Source organism: Octopus sinensis, linkage group LG7 (assembly GCF_006345805.1).
Source record: "Octopus sinensis linkage group LG7, ASM634580v1, whole genome shotgun sequence".
Classification (NCBI taxonomy): Eukaryota; Metazoa; Mollusca; class Cephalopoda; order Octopoda; family Octopodidae; genus Octopus; species Octopus sinensis.
The window spans coordinates 30518299-30540427 of record NC_043003.1 but is presented as its reverse complement, the minus strand read 5'-3'; the positions used below and the strand labels follow the sequence as shown (position 1 = coordinate 30540427).

Below are 22129 nucleotides of genomic sequence, written 5' to 3'. Positions count from 1 at the left end.
ACAGATTTGTCCCTACCCCAACTCCGATTTTGTTTCCTCATAACTTTCTGGAAAATGCATTGTATATTAACGAAGTTTTCCAGAGATGCATTTTGTAGTAGATTATGATTTCAATTAAGTTTTCTTTTGCATATTACTAATCTCCGACATCTAAAACGTACAAATTCGGAATTTTTTTCAAAAAAGTGCATTTTCCAAAGAGAGGTGCGAAACTGCATTAGCCCCTCGTTTTCTACACAGTTGTTAACTGTTTTTTTTTTTTAACGGATAAAGATCTTTATATTAACTCTGAATTATGGAACATTGCCGAGTTGACATGCTAACGAGTAGCGGTTTATAGTACAAAAAAAAATGACTTAGCTCGTAAGAACCTTAATACTCATTTGTCATGTAATTGCGCCCACGAAGTATGCAACCCCCTCCCCATTTTAGTTACCATTGCATTATATCCATATACAAACAAATTGAATTTACATTCATTCGTATATCTGCCACAAAAAGAAAATGACTCTCCCCAGATACAATGAAAAAAGTAAATTTTCTAAAAACAAATTAATTCACTGGTAACTGAGCTCTTTAGTGATTAGAAGTACGTTCTTCTAAATTATACTTCCGGTATATCACTCGCTAAACCTATAAACAATGTAGATGTATTCTTTTTTGTTTACATATATTTACAATGTCAGTGATGATTAATTAACTTGTATAATTTACTTAAGATTTCATTCATCAATCACGAGAATAAAATAGAGATGTACTATAAGAAGTAGGTGTAAGTTCCGCTCAATTTATCAATGTCCCCATCAATTTCAAGTCTCAGTGCTTCAGTACATCTCTTATTATTTTATCTACATTGTTATGTAAGTATCATTCATATAGGTTTTACTCATTCTTTTATACAAAATCTCTAATTATTTACATTTCTTCTTCACCTACGCTATTTTTGTTCCATGCAAGATCCCGCTTTCATTTAGTTCTACGCAGCCACTATGTAGTTAATCAAGTTAACAGGAAATGTATTTTATATTTTTCAAATTCTTTGATCCTCTCTATTATTTATGATCTCTGTTATTCTTTAATGCCCCATGTAATTATTTCGTATTCCTCTGCGAATTGCCTACTCCAATGTTCCTGCTCAGCTGTGAGCGTGTGCGCACACACAATTTTACAACTAGCACACGAACTGGGAATATGTGCACGCATAAGGTTTTCAAGATGCTATCAAATCTTTCATTGAAGAAACGCATCGTATGATCTCATTAATAAGATCATAAAAATACGCACTTAAAAATTGTGTGCATTTGCTCAGGTGGTCAATATGAATTTTAATCGCTGGTTACTCGCATGGATGCTCGCATACTTTGCAAAGAAAGAATGGTTAATGCAGAGCTTCTGTTACTGATTTTTATTTTAACAGAAAAAATTTTTTTTTTGTTTTAATGGATTATTTTAATAGTCACATGATAAAATATTATACGACGTAAATCGCTATAAAGTGTTTGATTTATACACTTTAAAGAAAAGTCACTTATTTGCTTGACAAGATATGAATAGAAGAGGTGGACTTTTAAGAAACGACACTAATTGCAGAAAGTGAAAGTTTTTTTGGAAAGACTTCCTTCCCCACCCCCCATTTTCTCGTAAATTATCGTTTTTTAAAATTTTATTTATTTATTTATTTATTTTGCCAAAAACCCACCTTTTCAGATACAGAGATTCCCAAAAATCAGAATTTTGAAATTTTTGCCACTCCACCTCAATTTCTTCATTTTCCACTTTTAAAGGGGGGGGGGATCAAAAGGAAGTCTTGCCAGTTTTTTTTTTTTTTTCCATTTAAATATTCCCTGTTCTCTAAGACTTTGGCGCTTCTTTAGAAGTGCACCTCTCCAAGAAAATGACGCTTACTTGTTTAAAAAGTTACGAAAATGGGAAATATATCCAAAATAAATGAAGCATGCAAAAAATTTGGAAGATTCATCTATTTTAAAATATTTTATACTAAAAATTAATATACGGAAAACGGGCACTCGCGAATATAAACAAACATGTCGGACGATAACTTTTACCAGTCAGATATTATTAATGATACAAGGGGCCCGACAATATCGTCTGCCAATTGTAAGAAGACCGTTTCACAATCTTTTTCTTAAAAGTCAGTTTATAATTAATATATACTACTATGTCAAATTTTGTGCCTGAATGGGAAATATCACATCATAAAATGGGCGAAGGTAAAGCGAGTCCACACCACCTAACCCTAACCAGTGTGTGCAGTAAAAAAAATCTGATTTAAAACAATCAAGAATTTGCAAACGTTATTGTTGGGCCCCTCGTATCATTAATAATATCTTATACAGCGTCTGACATGTTTGTTTATATTCGCGAGTGCCTGTTTTCCGTGTTTTCTTTTTTAGTATAAAATATTTAAAAATAGATGAATCTTCCTAATTTTTTGTATACTTCATTTATTTTGGATATATTTCCCATTTTCATTTTTTTTTTTTAGAAATTAGGTGTCATTTTCTTAGCTGTGCTTCTAAACAAGCGCCAAGACATTTATTACTATATATTTCTAGTCATTTATGATTGCATAATCATTGGAAAGTAAAGATTGCGTTCAGCATTGATATCCCATCGAAGTCAACGTTGTCATTCATTCTTCTGGAGTCGATAAAATAAAGTACCAGACGAGTACCAAGGTCGCCGTTATCAAATATGCTCGTACTTTATTATTTATTCGATAAACGTAAACGTCTTTAATATTTATTTTTAATTACACCTTTGGATTTCATATTGACAATTATTGTGTTATTATGTTGAGTCATGAGTTTTGCAATGTTTTGGTAACTTGTTTGCTTTATTTTTCTGCCAGTTCTGTGATCCTTCGAGGAGTCCTTCACTGAAAATAATAATCTGAGGGAGTTAAGTTCGGACTATATGCTGGGTGTGGCATCAGTTCAGTGCGTTCAAGTTCCTGGAGTTTATTTTGGGCCTTTCCAGCGATACAAGGTGTTGCTGCAGAAGCGCTCGCTTTCTGTTAACCAATACCAGGTATTTTTCCACACAATGACTCCAGTTATTCAGAGTACGGGTTGGAACCAATAGTTCAAAACGCCTGTGTTTGGCAATAGGTTCCAGGAGCTGGCCTTTGTTTAACCACTGCTTATACATGATAGGATTGTGGAAAATATCTCCATCAGATTATTACTTGTTCTGATCCATTGCTCACTTCCTGCGCTCATCTAACAAGAGGAGTTGGAAGCTTCAGTGAAGAATTACTTCACCTCAAAGGGTAGGAACTAGTATTAGCATGGGATCAAAGAACTAGCACAAAGATGGCTTCAGACAGTGCAACTATTTTGAATGCTGCTTTTGTTGTAACTTGAATAAAAGAAACAAGTTACCAAAGCATTGCTAAACTTTTGACTCAATGCAATAATATCGATTGGGATAATGTAATTGAGTTTCAGCAAGTACATAATGTCATATCTAGAACCATGTCTTGCAAATGTAATGAGGTTAATAGTAATGCAGAAATAATACAGTTGATGTTATGGATAGTTGAAACACTTGTGATCTCTTGTGAAGGGCTTATTGGTGTTGATTGTGTGTGGATGGTATTCACTGGTATTAGTATTTTGGAGATAAGCTGTCATAGAAGTTATCACATTGATGATGAGCTAGGTTAGTATAGTGTTGAAATGCAGTTGGATGATACTTTAATTATTCAATACTTTTTAAATGAAAGTATTGAATAATATCTGAACAGTTTTTCATAGGATTCTGTGACAAGACTTTAATAGTTGGTAAATATAGTGTCACCTTTTCATGTTTGAACTCTTATAGGCACAGAAGTGGTTATTTGGTAAGCTTATTTCCCAACCACATACTTCTGGGTCAGTCCCACTGCATGGCACCATGGGTAAGTATATTCTATAGCCAACCAAAGACTTGTGAGTGGATTTGATTGATAGAAACTGAAGGAAGCCCATCATATATATGATGAGTTTGTTTCAGTTCCCGTCTGAATATAATATATGTGTTTTTCCCCCTGCACCACTTGACATCTGGTGTTAGTTTGTTTATATCTGTATAACTTAGCAGTTTTGCATAAGACTGACAGCATAAGTACCAAGCTTAATAAAAAAGGTATTGGGGGTCAATTCATTCAACTAAAAACCTTCAAGGCAGTGCCCAGCATGGTCGCAATCCAATAACTGAAGCAAGTAAAAGGTTAGGTCTAATATAAGACAAATTTTATCTTCAAGAATTGATTGAGATATATCTGGATAAAGAGAGAACTAAAGTTGGGCTAAGCATAGTACCTTATTGTGCATCTACCATTGTAGATATTATTTGCTTGTAGTAGGTAGAATATATAACTATAGCTATTCTCTACAGCTCAACATAGTGTCCAAGTGTGTCTTCATTCACACTATGGTAAAGCTTTCTCTCTCCAATATTGTTCATGTTAACATTGTGTGGATCCTTATGTCTTATGTTGTCTTTTTATTTCAGGTTATCTGATGACACTGTGATTAAAAAAAAATTTAATTGAAAATTATCTACATCTTAATCAACCTTTGAAGACTAGATGTAATTTCATCAAGCTGAAGTCAGCCTCTTACAACTCTTGGTCCAGTATTTCCTTGAAAATGAAACTATTTGCAAAAATACACCAATGTTTACGGGAATATTTTCTGTACAATTAAACCAGTAAGATATTCAAAGCATTCGATAATTGGAACTATTATAATGATTATAATGATCTTTTAGTTGGGTATTAATTACAAAATTTTATCTCTATAAAACCATTTGAAGTTGTTTTTTTTTCTGACTAGCCAAAACATCATCAGTGCTTAGGAAATACCAGCAAACAGGAAAATATAGACTAAAATATAGTTATGGCTAAGAAAGCAGAACGAGTAACTGTTGATTCATCTACTGATACACAGGAAAATACAGAAGAGGAATTACACCCATGTGATATATGTGGAAAATTATACACAAAAACGAATTTAATTCAACATAAATTAATCCACTCAGTATCCCAGCTGAACCAATGTGAGGTTTGTGGAAAAAGATTCAGCAGCAACAGTTTACTAACAAACCACAAACAAATGCACACAGTAGAGAAACTATACCAGTGTTATATCTGTGATGAAACATTTTCTACAAAAGACCATTTGTCTTCCCATGTTTGTATTCAAATTGGGAAAAGACCACATCAATGTGATATCTGTGGTAAAACATTTTCTAGAAGTGGTCAGTTGTCTTTTCACAAATTTATCCACACAGGAGAAAGACCATTTCACTGTGAGGTCTGCGGTGAAACATTTTCTAGAAGTGGTCATTTGAATAACCACAAACGTATCCACACTGGCGAAAGTCCATACCAGTGTGTTCATTGTGGTAAAACATTTTCTAGGAGGGATGCTTTGTCTTCTCACAAGCATATTCACACAGGAGGAAGGCCATACCATTGTGATATCTGTGGTAAGATATTTTCCAAAAGTGCTGATTTGTCTTTGCATAAACATATTCACCTAGGAGGACGACTATACCACTGTGATATCTGTGGTACAACATTTTCTCGAAGCAGTGGTTTATCTAAACATAAACGTATTCACACTGGTGAGAAACCATACCAGTGTGATATTTGTGATAAAAAATTTTCTACAAGTAGTCATTTGTCTACCCACAAACGTACACACACAGGAGAAAGACCCTACCATTGTGATATCTGTGGTAAAACATTTACTCAGAATGCTAGTTTATCTCAACATAAACCTATTCATACAGGAGAGAGACCATACCATTGTGATATTTGTGGTAAATCCTTTTCTACAAATCGTAATTTAACTCGACATAAACGTGTCCACACTGGAGAAAAACCATACCACTGTGATATCTGTGATGAAACATTTTCTTCAAGGGGTCGTTTGTCTTCCCACATACGTATTCACACAGGAGCAAGACCATCGTAGCACTGTGATATCTTTGAAAACATTTTCTAAAAGTTATTCAACTAAATGCTAACATATCCACACTGAAGATAATCCAAAGCTATATGATATGTGGTGCCATATTTTTTTAAAGTAATAATATATTTTATAATAAATAAATCTGTTTATTTATATCAATGTTATGTATTTTACTACACCACAATCATTGTCATTCTCAACACTTTAATATCACTAATTCTATTCGGGCATTTTATCTAAGATCATATTACATGTCTTTATGACTGAGATTTCAAACTACAATTTTCTTGAACATTTTATTGCTGCTACTGTTAACTTCTGTGTGCAACTAGATCAGGTTAGGGAACCCTTTTTATACCTGGCTGTGAATTTCTTGCAGAGAAACATAATGAATTCCTTTAGTCGTTTGAATTATTGGACTGGCTGTACTGGGACACTGCTTCCAAGAGTTTTTTGTCAGTTATATCAGCTTTAGTATTTAGTCTGGTATTAACCCTTTCGTTACTATATTTCTGACCAAAATACACCCCTTATGTGTTTCAATTAATTTCTAACGTAATCATAAATTTAGTCTGGTTTCATTAAACAACTATAACTTTTTTATTTATCAATATATTAATCTGATTTTTGGAAGATAATTTAATGAAATATTCTCAACCAATTCTATACTATAATTTTTGTCACAAAGTGACTCTAATTGCAGGTAGATACAGGTAAATTCAACAAAATATAAAATTAAAATTTTGTTCAAACATCGCTATAGAAAATGGGTTATTAGCTAATATTCAATTGGGTATACAACAAAATTTTACGATAGAATTTATTATTCTGGGTAACTTTCTGATACCCATAATAATATTTACGGCAAAATAGTCTTAATTTCATTTAAGGTTATGGGAAACCACAAACTATCGTTTCTTTTGCTTTGTTTACGTTTAGCGTAACGGTTCGTTTTCGCCGTAATGATTTCAAATAGGCTCATTCGAAAAAGTAAAAAGAAATAGTCTAAGGCTTTACTCCTCTGGGAAAGTCTGTGGCTTGGTCCAGTTTCTTCAGAAAAATCACCGAAAGAAATAGTTTTTAAATTTTCACTCCATTCAGGTGCCAATTCGTTTTCTTTATCGCTGTCGGAGCTCTTGGATTCACTGTTTTCACTTTCGGAAAATGAAACATCAGATTCATTATCAAATACCATGTGCTTTTTTTTTTCAGTCATAGAGTTAGATTTATGAAGGTCTTCAGTAGAAAATCCTTCGAATTCTGACTCGCTGCTTGATATAATGAAATTCGTATCCATTTTTTGTCAGAATTACAAATTTTGAAAACACAATAGGAACAAATTTCGGAAAAAAATCTCTCAAAATTCACGGAATTAAAATTACACTTCGATTATTGTACAAAACTGTAGTTGAACTGTTTATATAGTATAATACGTGTTTTCACGAATGTACTAAAGAGATTTGCTCTGATATTCTCATTTAAATATGAATAGGTAAATTTGGGCGGTTTGGTCACATTAACCAAAATTTTTTTCGGGCGGCTTTGGGCGGTTTGGTAACGAAAGGGTTAATGTCATCATTCTCTGTTCACTTATGAGTTACATCCTCTAGAGTACTTAAATACCTCATAAATTTACACATACACACACGCTTGTATGATGAGTTTCTACACAGTTTCAATCATCAAACTTCCAGTCAGAAGTGTCTAGTCAACCTGTGACTACAAAAGAAGATAGTACATTATAAGAGTGGTGCACAATGGGATCAAAACCAGAAGGTTGCCAGATGAAATTTTTAACTACACAACTATTAGAAATTAAGTTACATGATTCATAGTTATATAGAAATATTTGTTAAGTAAAATCAGTCTTCCATATATACGGACTTGTCCTTTACAGACGCCAGTGCTGTGTAAGCACAGTCATGCTGGTGGTATGTAAGAAGCACCCTCTGTGTAGTGGTTGGCATTAGGAAGGGTGTCTAACCATAGAAACCATGCCACAACAGACACTACATATTTATTGATCTATTTTTGGATGATGGCATGTACAGCTGGAGCCTACTGTCAGTATTTAAGAGTGAGAAAAAACACTTCATTCATTTGCTGTCACATGTTGACACTTTAGGAAGAAGCAACAACTGGGTTTATTAAACAAGAGATTTTTATGTGTAAAAATTCTGTCCCAACCCATTTTGGATGCATTAAGCAGGTGGATTTATAAAGCGGGATCTACAGTGTGTGTATATATATATATATATATATATATATATATATATATATATACAAACACATATGTATGGATCAAACTGTTTGATTCGAATTCCTTGGTACTTCAAGTTTCAAGCTTGATGCTAGTCTTCACTCATTGGAATTAGAATAAGATATTGATGGAGGAGAGTTGCTGTTTGTGTGTGCACATGCACTCACATCACATGCAAAGATGTCTAAGCACATGAATATACACCCATGCACACTCACATGAATGCAGCCACACACACAGATATATAGCAAAATACACACACATACTTTTATACTTGCATATCTGCCACTCCTTACTTTCCTTCCTCACCAACTTTGTAGCTGATTTCCTGTTCACCATGTGGGGTTTTCAAATGTGGCAGAAATACCAACATCAAACTGTGATACTATGTGACCTTTCTTGACTAATTGCAGGCTAACGCCCACCAGTGAATACTCACTCTCCTCCATCAACATCTTTTTTCTAATTCCATAGCATCATGCTTGAAACTTGAAGTACCAGTCTGCTCACTTGTGTGTGTGTGTGTATATGTATATATATATACATACATACATCCCTCTCTCTCTTTCAGAGAGGCACTGAGCAGCTATACACACACGGCAGTAACTTCCGCCTACTGAATTCAATCACAAAGCTTCGGTCAACTCGGGGCTATAGTGGAAGACACCTGCTCAAAGTGCCACGCAGTGGGACTGAACCCAAAACCAAACCATTTATATATGTGTGTGTGTGTGTATATCAATGGGTCCTACATCTAATCTGTCCCTTTCAAGCCTATTTCCACTCTTCATTTTTCTAACATCCACCTCTCCACTCTTCAGTTGCTATAATCATGACAGCAGAATATGCACTTATCTCATTCCCTCAATACTACCAGTTAAATCCCGGAAACCACTTCCTTTTAAAATCCATCTCTTGTCCCAGCACTATCTCTTCCCATTCTATTTTCTATAAGTCATCCTCTTTTGTCCCTGCTTAAGATATATTTTAGGAGTGCCATTATCTTATCTTTAACAATCTCTTTTATCTGCTCTCGTTTTCTTTACCCTGGCATATCTGTCATTGACATCCTCACTCACCATTGTCTCACATTCACTATAGCTACTTTTAAGTACCTTTGACATCTTTTTTTGCCTTCTCTCTCTTGTCCCCTTCTTTCCCACCCTGCTCATCATCTACACATTTTCTGATCTACCTACTGGTTTATTATACTGCTGTTCTCCCTGCCTATGTTACCACTTCTCACCTTTTCTTTCTTGAGCTTATTTATCATAGCCCTCCAGGTCATAACAGGAATTTAAGAATAGCTGTCCATGTTGATGATCTTGTTCTTATAGCTAAAACTGTAGTAGAATCAGAAAGCAAATTCCAAGTTTGGAAGCAAAGCCTGGAACCTTAGGACCTTAAAGTTAACTTAGCAAAGACCAAAGCTCTAGTAAGAAAGAAAAGACAGGACACTAATACCTTCAGATAAATGGCTGTGCTTAATGTAAAAGAGGTGTTGGTAGAAATTCCCAAGTATTTTCAGTGCAAACTGAATACATAAGAGGTGGAGTGGAATCACAGGAATGTTGATTTTGTGACAGATACTTAGGTTCAATAAATGTTAAGAGCACTTAGGAAATAGATTTTCTGAAATGTCCAAGAAGGTCCTTAGGGGCTATGAATAGTTTCTGTTACATAGGAGACATAATTATTAGTTGGATGGGTGGTATACTGAAAGTATAGTTGTTAGAATAGAATTGATTAAAGAAAATTTAGAGAACTATTACCTTTGTTGGTAACAGAATACTTCTTAGAGTGAAAGGTAGATTGTATGACATTTGTGTATGAACAGCAATGCAATGTGGTTGTGAAACTAGAAAGAAATGAAGCTTGCATGCTCTGCTAGATATTCAGTATCTGTATAGTTGTATGACAAAGTACATATGAGTGCCAATTTAGCTATTATGGCAATAAATCTTTTTTTTCTTCATACATTCAGTTACACTTTTAATCATCTGGCTTTTTAGGGAACATCCTTCCCACCATTCATGCAAGACCTAAGAGAAGTGCATGTAAGCATATTTCTTCTAAAAAATTATGTTCAGGTTCAGCTTCCATATGACTGAGACATAGTTTACACCTAGTGGTTCAAATGATGAGAAAGTTCATTATTTAGTTTAGCAATAGATGGTGCCGATGTATTATGTCCAATGCCAAATATGTCAGTTTGTTCTTGGTAACTCTGTGTTGTTTGCACTGCCATCGCCTGTGGTATGTATATCTCTTGCTCTACAAGATTACTGTTTTAACTGTGTTCCTTGTGTTAGATCATGAATGGGAGAGGCTGTGTGAATCACCCAGGCAACTTTTGTTGTGTCTGTGGAAAATTTGCTCTGCGTGACCAGCAGAGGAACATTGCCTATAAATATTATTTCAGGTGTAAAGTTGGGGATTAAGACAAGTGGGCTCCTCATGTATGCTGCACTGTGTGTTACTGAGGGCTTACACTGTAGCTGAATGGAAAACAAGGGAATGCCTTTTGCTGTATCAATGGTATGGTGTGAGCCAACCAATCATGTCTCTAACTTACTTTTGCATGACTAATATTAGTGGTTTCTCAAAGACCAAAGCAAAAGTTGTGTATACAGATTGTGAATTGGCTCTAAAACTGGTCCCCTCTCACATGCTTTACTTGACACGTTGCACAATGAACCTCTTGATTCTCCTATTGGTGAAGACTACATAGGCGATTCTAAGAAAAATGAACCAGGCTAGTTTAATGAAGAAGATTTGAACAATTTAATAAGAGACCTAGCATTGTCAAAGGAAAAGGCAGAAGTTGTGGGATCCAAACTACAACGGAATCTCCTACAGCAAGGTACAAAAATTTCCATTTTCCATTCTCACCATAAAGGCTTCTCTGTCTTTTACAAGCAAGAAAGTAATGCTTGTTTCTGTACTGATGTTAATGCACTCATGCAAAACCTAGGACACGTGCATGTGGTTAAAGAATGGAAATTGTTTATAGTCTCCAGTAAGGGTAGCCTCAAAGCTGTTTTGTCACATAACGGTATTGAAAAACCTTCCATTCCTGTGGGTCATGTTGTTGGTATGGAAGAAACTTATGAATTGATGGAACTCTTTCTGAAAGGAGTTTATTACTCGGTTCACAAGTGGAATATTTGTGGTGATTTAAAGGTTTCTCTCTTCCTATGACTGCAGCTTTGATATACCAAAAATATGTGCTTCTTGTGTTTGGAACAGCCGCAACAACAGTAATCATTACACTGTAAAAGACTGGCCTAAAAGAGATGAGCGCATAGTTGGTCGGTACAATGTGCAGTATATGCCACTGGTAGACCCATAAAACATCTTCCTTCCACCCACTTCACGTCAAACTCGGCCTCATGAAAAACTTCAAATTTTACTTTTAGGTACTGCAAGCCACTACCATCATGTATCATTGCTTTTATGGTGCAGAGAAAAATGATGCAAAACTGAAAGTAGGCATTTTCATTGGACCTGAGATCAGAGAATTGATATCTGATAGCAAATTCAGAGGTAAACTGAATCCCATTGAGCTGACAGCATGGGATTCATTAGTGTTGGTTGTACAGAACTTACTTGGAAATCAGAGAGTTGAAAACTATGCTAACAGAGTTTGAAAGAATGGGATGCTGAATTTCTTGCATTCTCATCTCGATTTTTTTCCAACGAATCTTGCAGTGTGGCAACAGATGCTGTGTTGACTGTAAGTTGTGAAATTTGTGTTTTTGTGATCACATGTATGCTGATACCATCTCATATACTAGTGTGCTTTCTTTGGTCTATAGATATGCCCAGGAATACATCATCATTTAACATCCGTTGGCCATGCTGGCACACTGGAAGGCTGTACCAGACTCCAGTCTGATTTGGCATGGTTTTCTACAGCTAGATGCCCTTCCTAACGCCAGTCACCCTGAGAGTGTAAAGGGTGCTTTTACATGCCATTTGCGTGACACTGGGGTGCACTTATGTGCCAGTTTGCACAACACTGGTATCTGCCATGACTGCAATTTTGCTCAGCTTGATGGGTCTTCTTCTCAAGCAATGACATAATGCCAATGGACTTGGTCATTGCCTCCGTGAGGCCCAACACTTGAAAGGAACTCAACTACTTTGCCTCTGTGCGGCCCAACACTTGAAAGAAACTCAGCCACTTTTCCTCCACGAGGCTCAACCTGGAAAGGAACTCAGCCACTTTGCCTCTGTCAGACCCAATGATTGAAAGGGACTCAGTCACTTTGCCTCTGTGAGGCTCAACATTCAAAAGATCTTCTTTACATGCCACCAGCATGGGTGCACTTGTTTTGACATGTCCTCTCAAGCACAGCACATCACCAAAGGTCTTGTTTACCAGTCACTGCCTCTCTGAGGCTCAAAGTTCAAAGATCATGCCATGCTACACCACCTCATCCCATGTTTTCCTTGGTCTACCTCTACCACAGGTTCCCTCCACAGTTAGAGATTAGCACTTGTTCACACAGCTGTCCTCATCTACACGGACCACATGACCATACCAGCAGAGTTGTCTTTCTTGCACACCACATCTGATTCCTCTTATACCTAACTTTTCTCTCAAGATGGTTACACTCTGTTGAACATGCACACTGACATTGCACGTCCAGTAAAGCATACTGGCTTCATTTCTCTCAAGCTGATGCATGTCCTCAGCTGTTATAACCCATGTTTCACTGTCATGCAGCATAGCTGATCGCACACAGACATCATACAATCTGCCTTTCACTTTGAGAGGTCCTTTGTCACCGGCAGGAGTAGGAGCTCTTTCAACTTTGCCCAGCCTAACCTTATTCTCTCAGAGCATCCACCTCCACTACTAACTTGGTCACCTCGATAACGGAAGCTATCTACCACCTCTAGCTTACCCCCCCCCCCCGGCAGTTAATGGAGTCTATTTTCTGTGCATTTTCAGTATTTATTGTAGCTGTGCACATTCCACATACAAAAGTTAGTCTCCCTGTTAACCTTACCCTAATATTATTGCACCTTTTGAGTCCAAAACTTACACTGGATGCATCTTATGGAGTTTCTACCAACACCTTTTCTACAGATCAAGCAGGGCCATCTACTTGAAGGGATTTGTGATTTGTCTGCCTTGCTACTTACTAATGACTTTGGCTTTTGCTAGGTTAACTCTAAGGCCCTTTGATTCAAGATCTTGCTTCCATACCTGAAACTTCTCTAGTTGAGGTAGTGATTCAGTTATAAGAGCAACATCATCAGCATAGAGGAGCTTTCAGGGGCAGCCTCTCTTGAATTCCTGTTATTGCCTGGAGGACTATGATGAACAAGAGGGGGCCGAACACCGATTCTTGGTGAACTCTAACTTGTACCCAGAATTGTTCCCTGTACTCGTTGCCTGCCCTCACCTTACTGGTAGCGTCCCTGTACAAGGCTTGTACAGCTCTCATCAACCACTTCTCTATCCCTAGTTTCCACACTGACCACCAGATAAGGATCAGGGTACTGTCAAAAGCTTTCTCCAAGTCAACAAAACCCAAGTACAGAGGTTTATCTTTGGCTAGGTATTTCTCCTGCAGTTGCCTTACCAGAAATATAGCATAAGTGGTGCTTCTACCTGGCACAAAACCAAACTACATCTCATCTAGACTAACTCTCTCACTAATTAGTTGCACTATGACACTCCAAAACTTTCATTACCTGATCCAACAATTTGATACCTCTCTGCAGCATATTTCTGGATAAGAGGATAAGTAACTATAGTCGTATTTACATCATGACTATTTTAATGTCCACTTTTCCATACTTGCATGAGTTGGACAGAATTTATTGATAGATTTTCTATAGTTAGATATCCTTCCTGTTGCCAACACTCACCTGTTTTATACCCAGGCATGTTTATTCATGAAAGACTAGAAACAATTAACATCACTTGTATGATGTTGATGCTCATTTACAACCAATACATGATGTCAAGACAAGAGTACACACATGCGTATATATTCATGACAAGCTTCTTTCAGTTTTATCTACCAAATTCACTCAAGGTTTTGGTTGGTCTGGAGTTATAACAGAAGATCTTTGCCCAAAGTGCTCGATAGTGACACTGAACTCAAAACTATATGGTTGGGAAGGAAGCTTTTCAACCATACAGCTATGTTTGCACCTTGTGTACATTGTTAAATTATCTAACTTTTTAGTAAAATTATTTAATAATTAACAAGGATTTAATTTCTCCCATACACCATCACACTTCATGCACTCAACCTTTCACTCTGAAGGAAAAGACCTTTGTTAGCAACAAAGTTAATAGCACCCTAATCTTTTTCTAACCCCTTCTTTACTTTCAAACAACCAGCCTTTGATAATTATGCCTTTTAAATAACAGAAGCTATCAACTTCTAAGGAACCTTCAGTGCATTTTATTTTCCATGTTCTTTTAGTGCTTATTGCCCCTGTGCATCTACCATATATAAATTATGGGCAGCAATTATTAGGTTTCTTATGCATTCTTAGTTTATACTGGTACAGCATGTTGAATTCCTGCCTGTATCAAGCAAATTCATTTCCCTGATGGAAATAATGTTCTGTTTTCTATCATTTTCATCTCCACTTTCCCATGCTTGCATGGGTTCAATGAGTCCTCTCCAACATAGCATGCTGTTATTTGTAGTTTTCCTTTGTGAAGTTCAACATCTTGAGATCAGCCTATATTATATCTGTCCATCTTCTTTCACAGTTTCCATATTTCTGATCTCTCTACAAATTTATCATATTGTTGCTCTCCACCCTTCCTGTACTACCATTTATCACCACCTTCTTCCCAAACCACTATTCTTTTCACTTTCTCCATCCCCATTACTATTTGTCATAATCACATTTCCACCCTTGCTCATCATTCACTCATATTCTTACCCTATCTCATCCTGTCTCTATTCTTATAATCACCTTCTTGTGCCTTGAGAGTATACACTGACACCTTATCATTACAATCTTTATTTTCTTGCAAATTAATCCAACCCACTCTTAATCCTCTATAGTAAGACACCTGTGCCTCACCCTCTATCTACTACAAACCCGCTTAGATGAGGGAGGCTTTTTCTGCCTTGCAAGTTATTTGGCAACCTCAGAACTGTAAGTGTCACAGAAAAAGCAACAGGTGCACTCTATGAAGTTATCAACATAAGGAAGGGCATCCAGCCATGGAAACCATACCAAAACACGACATTGGAGCTTGATGCAGCCCTCCAGGTTATTGAATCCTGTTGAACTTTATGGCCCATGCCTGCATTAAGATGGATGCTACATGGTAATATGTTTAAATGTCCATACCAATGCAGTTTCTCTATTGCATGATTCCCTTTATACTCTTTTTTTCTCAGCTCATCTACACATTACACACCCAGTGGGGCATACTTACATCATTTCTCTCCAATTTTTGCACATTCTTTACATACAATGGTCATATTTCTCTATGATGCAACCTCACAAGCCACATACAATCTAAGATTGTGTTCAGTGTGGTGATTAGACTTCATGCCACAGCTCTGGGATTTCTTCTTAATATGACTCTGTGCTTGATGATCAAATCATTATTTTTTGATTTCTAAAACAAAATATATTAGTAACCTCATCTTAAATGTTACATGGACACAGAGACAGAAGACAAACTCAAGAAGATAGACATGGTAGCTAAAATACTTCTTTAAGACATTACACATAAGTTCAATGGGTAATGTCAATAATCAGGGAGAAATACTGAAGTATGACATAGAACAGGTTATCTCACAAGTAGGACTGTTAGTATTGAAAAGGAGCAAGCTGTTGTTGTCATGGTCATTTTAGCATCGACTTCTCTATACTTGCATGGATCAGATGATGTTTATCGATGCAGATTTTCTACAACTGAATGCTCTTGTCAGCAATCCTCACCTGTTTCTAAGGAAGGTAAGATTACTTCATAGCCAGACACCTTTTCACAAAGTAGAGGAAGTGAATGATACAATTTGTATGACAGTGACACTAATTTACAACTATCATTCTGTCAAGACAAGGAGACACAAACACACACACGACAGGCTGCTTTCAGTTTCTGTGTACCAAATGCACCCACAATGTTGTAGATGGCTAGAAAACACACTTGTCCAAGGAACCACACAATAGGACTGAACCTGAGACCATGCTGTTGAGAAGCAAATTTCATAACCACACAGTCAATGTTTAATAAAAGATAGTTTTCAGTTTTCTCAACTAGTCAAACATGGTGAAGAAAGAAGTCTGTTTGTCATCTTACTATTGAAGGAGAGTAATACCAAGTTTGTCAGAGAACCATCACTAATATAGCAAACAATGGCAGTTTATACAAAATAAACTGCTAAGAACCAAATTCACAGCCAAAAGAAATGCAACATGGTGGTGGAACATTACACCTACTTTTAATACCCAGCCATCACCTCATCCTATCCATCAGTCCCCATGTTTTGTTGTAGCTGTTCAGTCCTCACTGCTGATATTTTACTCCAATATAACATCATAATCCTGATGGATTGTTTCTGATCACAAACAGAAATCTTCATTGTTATCAGGTTTTTCTGAAGTTGAAATATATTATTGGCTTCACCCATGATTATGTGAGAAATGCTCTGGAAATGCATCTCACATGTTGCCATAATAAACTAACAATGCAAATAAACTGGACATGTGCCATAGTGTACTCTATATACTATGAGATGTGGTCATCCTATAATTTCATTAACTACTACTATATTTCCTTTGTTCAGTGGATGTCATGTAGTCATATAGATCAGTCCCATCTCAAGGTATGAGACGGGACAGATGGTTGTCTATTTTTACATTGATATTAGGTTAACTATCCACTCCTTGATATCTATCTGTTATCTACATGTTTCTTGGTCTGTTACACCTTTTTCTATTTACCTTTCTTTCAAATAACACTATGACCCATATCTCAAACTATTCACATTAACTTGTTTTAATGGTTAATATTAAAGATATATTTCGGGTTCTATCTATGACATAGAAATAACCCTATGCTTGTAAAATTAGGGTTCAGATTCTAAAATTGAAACAGTCAACATGATAAAATGCAAAGTGTCAATAAATAGCAGAAACAAAGATAACCCAGTACTATATAAGAAGGAATTTGATACTGTGTACAAAGCTGGACAAAGGCAGTATATGTATACTGCCATGGTGACTGAGGACAGGGTCATCAGATGTTTTAGCAGTAACTGTAAAATGTTCAAGTGACCAAGTATTTAGTGTATATAAAAGAAGATACTCCAGATAGTTTACCATCGTGTTGTAATAATGGATATTACAACAATTTTTAATAACAAAAATGTAGTAAAAGCCATACCATTGATTAAAAAAAAAAATTATCTATTACAAAATATGTTCATTATTTACATTCGATGGATATTTGTCCTCATCTTGTTTGTTGTTAACACATTTCGGCTGGAGGGTATATCAGCCAAAATGTGTTAACAACAAACAAGACAAGGACAAATATCCGTCAAATGTAAATAATGTACATAATTCCTCATCTCTTAAATATAGAACTGTATTACAAAATATGTTGTTATCTGTAGAAAATATTTTACCATAGATCTCACATAGAGCCTATATGAATATCCTAGTATTTTTGTTTGGATAAATGGTGATAAGTTGAAACCATTCCATATAGGTATTGAACTTCACCAAAGTGCATACTGTCATCTTTCCTGTTCATAATCTTTACAGAGAGGTTGGAAGTAACATTCAGACTGGGAATGTGTAGGATCAGTTGGCTGGAACTTGCAGACAACATGGTACTACTCAACTCATTAGAAGGTGGTCTCCAACATGCATTTGATGTTTGCTGCCGAGTGCTGCTCAGCAGGAATGAAAATCAGTACTGCAAAGATTGATACACTTATCTCCTAAAGGAAGCCTGTGCAATGCACTCTACATATGAGTAGGGTTCCACTGAAGTAGGAGAAATTTAAGAATCTTGAGGCCATGAGGCTGAATTAAATGCAAGAATTGCAGGAGCTGATGCAGTAATGCACTAGCTTCAGCATTCAGTCATCAGATGTAAAGAGGTAGGTGTAAAAGCCAAACTCGCTATCTTCAATTTTGTGTTTGTGCCAACTCTTACCTATGATCATAAATCTTGGGTAAAGACCAAAAGAATATGATTGCAAATACAAGCAGCTGAACTGGGGTTCCTCCAAAGGGTCTTTGGAGTAACATTACTCAATAGAGTGCATAGCTCAGAGATTAGAGTGGTGCTTCTTGTAGAGCCACTTCTTCTCTGATACTACAGACATGTGGTAAGAATGTCTTGGGAAAGAATTGTTGGATAGGTCTTGTGAGCAAACCCAACTAGCAGGAGACACAACTGGATCAATTGGAGACAGCTGCTTCTGACAGAATCCAATGGAGGGTGTGCTTGAGGATTCTGCCTTCATGACAATCCAAGGATTAAGTGGGCAAAGATGAGATCTCACATAGCCATGATTTACCTCTTGTGTGATTACACTGATAATAAGTTAAATCACCACTTCTATTACCTGTTCACTATAGATATCCCAGTGATTTGGTCTTTCACCAGCACAAAAAAAGATAAAGTACCATTTTGTAAGAATATTTTACTACGATATCACAGTGCTATGATGGTTTTTCTTTTGACTGAACACATATGAGCAAAGAAAAAAAACCCCCAATTTTAGCAAATGTTTTATCACAGAGTTACAATGATCTTTCTCCAGTGTGAGTACGTATGTGGGAAGACAAGCGACTTCTTGTAGAAAATGTTTCATCACAGACATCACAGTGGTATGGTCTTTTCCCAATATGGATACGTTTATGTCGAGTTACATTACGATTTGTAGAAAATTTTTTACCACAAATATCACAATGGTATGGTTTTTCTCCTGTATGTATAGGTTTATGTTGGTATAAAGTACTACTTCGAGTGAACGTTTTACCACAGATATCACAGTGGTAAGGTTTTTCTCCTGTGTGTGTACGTTTATGGGTGGACAAATAACTGCTAGTAGAAAAATTTTTCTTGCAAATATCACACTGGTATGGCTTCTCTCCTGTATGAATGCGCTTATGTTGAGATAAACTACCACTTTGAGAGAATGTTGTATCACAAATATCACAGTGGTATGTTCGTCCTCCTGAATGAATATGTTTATGAGAAGACAAATCAGTACTTTTAGAAAATATTTTATCACAGATATGACAGCGATATTGTCTTTCACCCAAGTGAATACGTTTGTGGGAAGACAAATCACTAATTCTAGAAAATTTTTTACCACACATATCACAGTTATAGGGTTTTTCCCCTGAGTGAATAAGTTTGTGGGAAGATAATTCACTAATTCTAGAAAATTTTTTACCACAAATATCACAGTTGTATGGCCTTTCACCTGTGTGAATGCGTTTGTGGTTAACTAAATGACCACTTCTAGAAAATGTTTGACCACAGATATCACAATGGTATGGTCTCTCTCCAGAATGAATAAATTTATGGGAAGATAACTGACCACTTCTAGAAAATGTTTTACCACAGATATCACAGCGGTATGGTCTTTCTGTTGTTTGAATACATGTGTGAGATGACAAATTGTCCTTTGTTGAAAACATTTCATCACAGATATAACATTGGTATAATTTTTCTCCATTGTGGATATCTTTGTGGCTAGTTAACAAGCTGCTATTATTGAATGTCTTTCCACAAACTTCACAGTTATACAGCTTTGAGACTGAGTGAATTAGTTGATGTTGAATTAATTTCTTTCTTGTGAATAATTCCTCACATAAATGTGATTTCTCTTCTGTATTTCCCTCTGCATCAGTAGAAGAATCAATACTTTCAGGCTCTACATTCTTTTCCATATCTATTAATCTATTTTATCTGTATGATGATCTTCAACAAAGTGTGATGATATTTTGGCTCATAAGAAAGGATTTCAAGTAGATTATTAGGATTGAATCTAGTAATTAATAACCATTTATTAAAGGTTCAGTAAACTTGCTCCAGTTAAGAAAATATACCCAGATATCCAAGACAATTAAATTTTCAAAGTTTAACTGTACATAGAATTTTCCAGTACACAACTAAGTGAGAATGTTTGCAAGTAATCTCAATTCCAAGGAGGTTTTTCACATTCATTCATCCAAAAGCTGCCAAAACGGACTGACCTCAGCTTGATTAACTTATCTTTAGTCTTAAACGGTTATTCCTCGTCAGTGAAATATTTTTATTTCAACGTCATCAGATAACCTGAAATAGAAAGACGACAAAAAATTAGAGACAATGAAGTATTAACATAAAGATTATTGGAATAACTAGAAACAGTAAAAACATATATATATAAAGGGAAAAGACACAATGATATGAATCTTGGCATGAAAACACTGAGATGATAGGTCGTTATAGTTTGGTCTGAAAATATTCTAAAATAATCTAATTTTCCACCTGATTCAAGCAAGCAAAAATACATATCTACAACACAATAGATACAAAGATGATTTCTACATTCATTCCAAACTTTGGTTGATCTCCTTAGTCTACATCACTTGTTCTCACGTCTTCCTTATTATCCACACTATTATAGATCCAAAACAGATTACTTCACAGTTGTATTTAATCAAATCATTGATACAGGAAGGCAAACAGTATATAGCTGTGTGCTTAAGAAGTTTATTTCATAACCACGTGGTCTTGGGTTCACTCCCACTGCATGGCATCTTTGATTTACTATTACACAACCCTTTGGGTAAGTGAATGGAAACTGAAAGAAGCCAGTAGCATATTTATGTGAGTGTCTATGTATCATCCCTTCTCTTGAGATTATAAGATTGTAAACAAGCATCACTCTCATACAAGTGAAGTTCATCTCACGTCTTCCATGAAAAACATGCCTCACCATGGTGAAATATAACTGCTTGGAAACAGGGTTCGTTGGCAACAGGAATGGTATCCAGCCATATGAAATCTGGGGGCTAATGCAGTTTTGCACCTCTCCTTGAAAAATGCATTTTTTGGATTCCTATGTTTTAGATGAGGGAGATTACAAGTATGCAAAAAGAAAAAAAAAAACATTTAAAATTTTGAACATTTTCGAAAATTTTTTTTTCCTTATGTTTTAGATGACAGATATTTCAAATATGCAAGAAACCATGTTTTCAAAATTTAAAATTCAATAAGCATATAGATGTGTGTATAAAGAGATAGATAGATAGATATGTCTTCCTGGGGCAAATATATTTGATGAATAAACACACCGGGATAAATAGGTAGACAGATAAATAAATAAATGGATGTAAAAGTTCAAAATTGAAAATTGGGGGAGGGGGTGAAATTTGAGCCCCTTATTAAACTTTATAACATTAATGTTTGTTTCTCATAAAATGGTCACCATCATCATCATTTAACGTCCGTTTTCCAGGCTAGCATGGGTTGGACGATTTTGACTGAGGGCTGGCAACCAGATGGCTGCATCAGGCTCCAGTCTTGATCAGGCAGAGTTTCTACAGCTGGATGCCCCTCCTAATGCCAACCACTCCGAGAGTGTAGTGGGTGCTTTTTACGTACCACCTGCACAGGGGCCAGTCAGGCGGTACTGGCAATGACCTCGCTCGAATCTTTTTACATGTGCCAGTGAAGCAACGTTGGTAACAATCACGCTCGAATGGTGCCCTTTTTATGTGCCAAGGGTATGGAAGCTAGTTGGCTGCTCTGGCAATGATCATGCTCGGATGGTGTTCTTGGTACCCTAATAGCACAGGCATAAAATGGTGTATATTTAATTTACATTAAATTATTAATTACAATTATTTAAAGCAAACACAAGTAAAA

General features: G+C 36.1%; 3 protein-coding genes across 3 annotated transcripts in view; 2 read left to right on the top strand and 1 right to left on the bottom strand.

The window, feature by feature from the left end:
- LOC115214080 (zinc finger protein 62 homolog) overlaps positions 1-22129 on the top strand; it is a 433795-nt gene that overhangs the window by 95901 nt on the left and 315765 nt on the right. The window lies entirely within an intron of this gene.
- On the top strand, positions 603-6143 carry LOC115213951 (zinc finger protein 239-like). Its single transcript, XM_029782953.2, has 2 exons — positions 603-860; positions 4519-6143. Exon 2 carries the CDS (start codon positions 4905-4907, stop codon positions 5985-5987), a length of 1083 nt encoding a protein of 360 aa, XP_029638813.1. The 5' UTR covers positions 603-860; positions 4519-4904; the 3' UTR covers positions 5988-6143.
- LOC115213863 (zinc finger protein 845-like) overlaps positions 17630-22129 on the bottom strand; it is a 46918-nt gene continuing 42418 nt past the window's right edge. The window contains exons 4-5 of the transcript XR_004999825.1: positions 17836-19069; positions 17630-17655 (exon numbers count right to left, since the gene is read on the bottom strand). The gene's annotated coding sequence lies outside the window, so the exon portion shown is untranslated. The remainder of the gene's footprint in view (positions 17656-17835; positions 19070-22129) is intronic.

Bases quoted from the DNA above. Each gene is read 5' to 3' on its own strand.
- LOC115213951 (XM_029782953.2), top strand. From the start codon at position 4,905: ATGGCTAAGAAAGCAGAACGAGTAACTGTTGATTCATCTACTGATACA.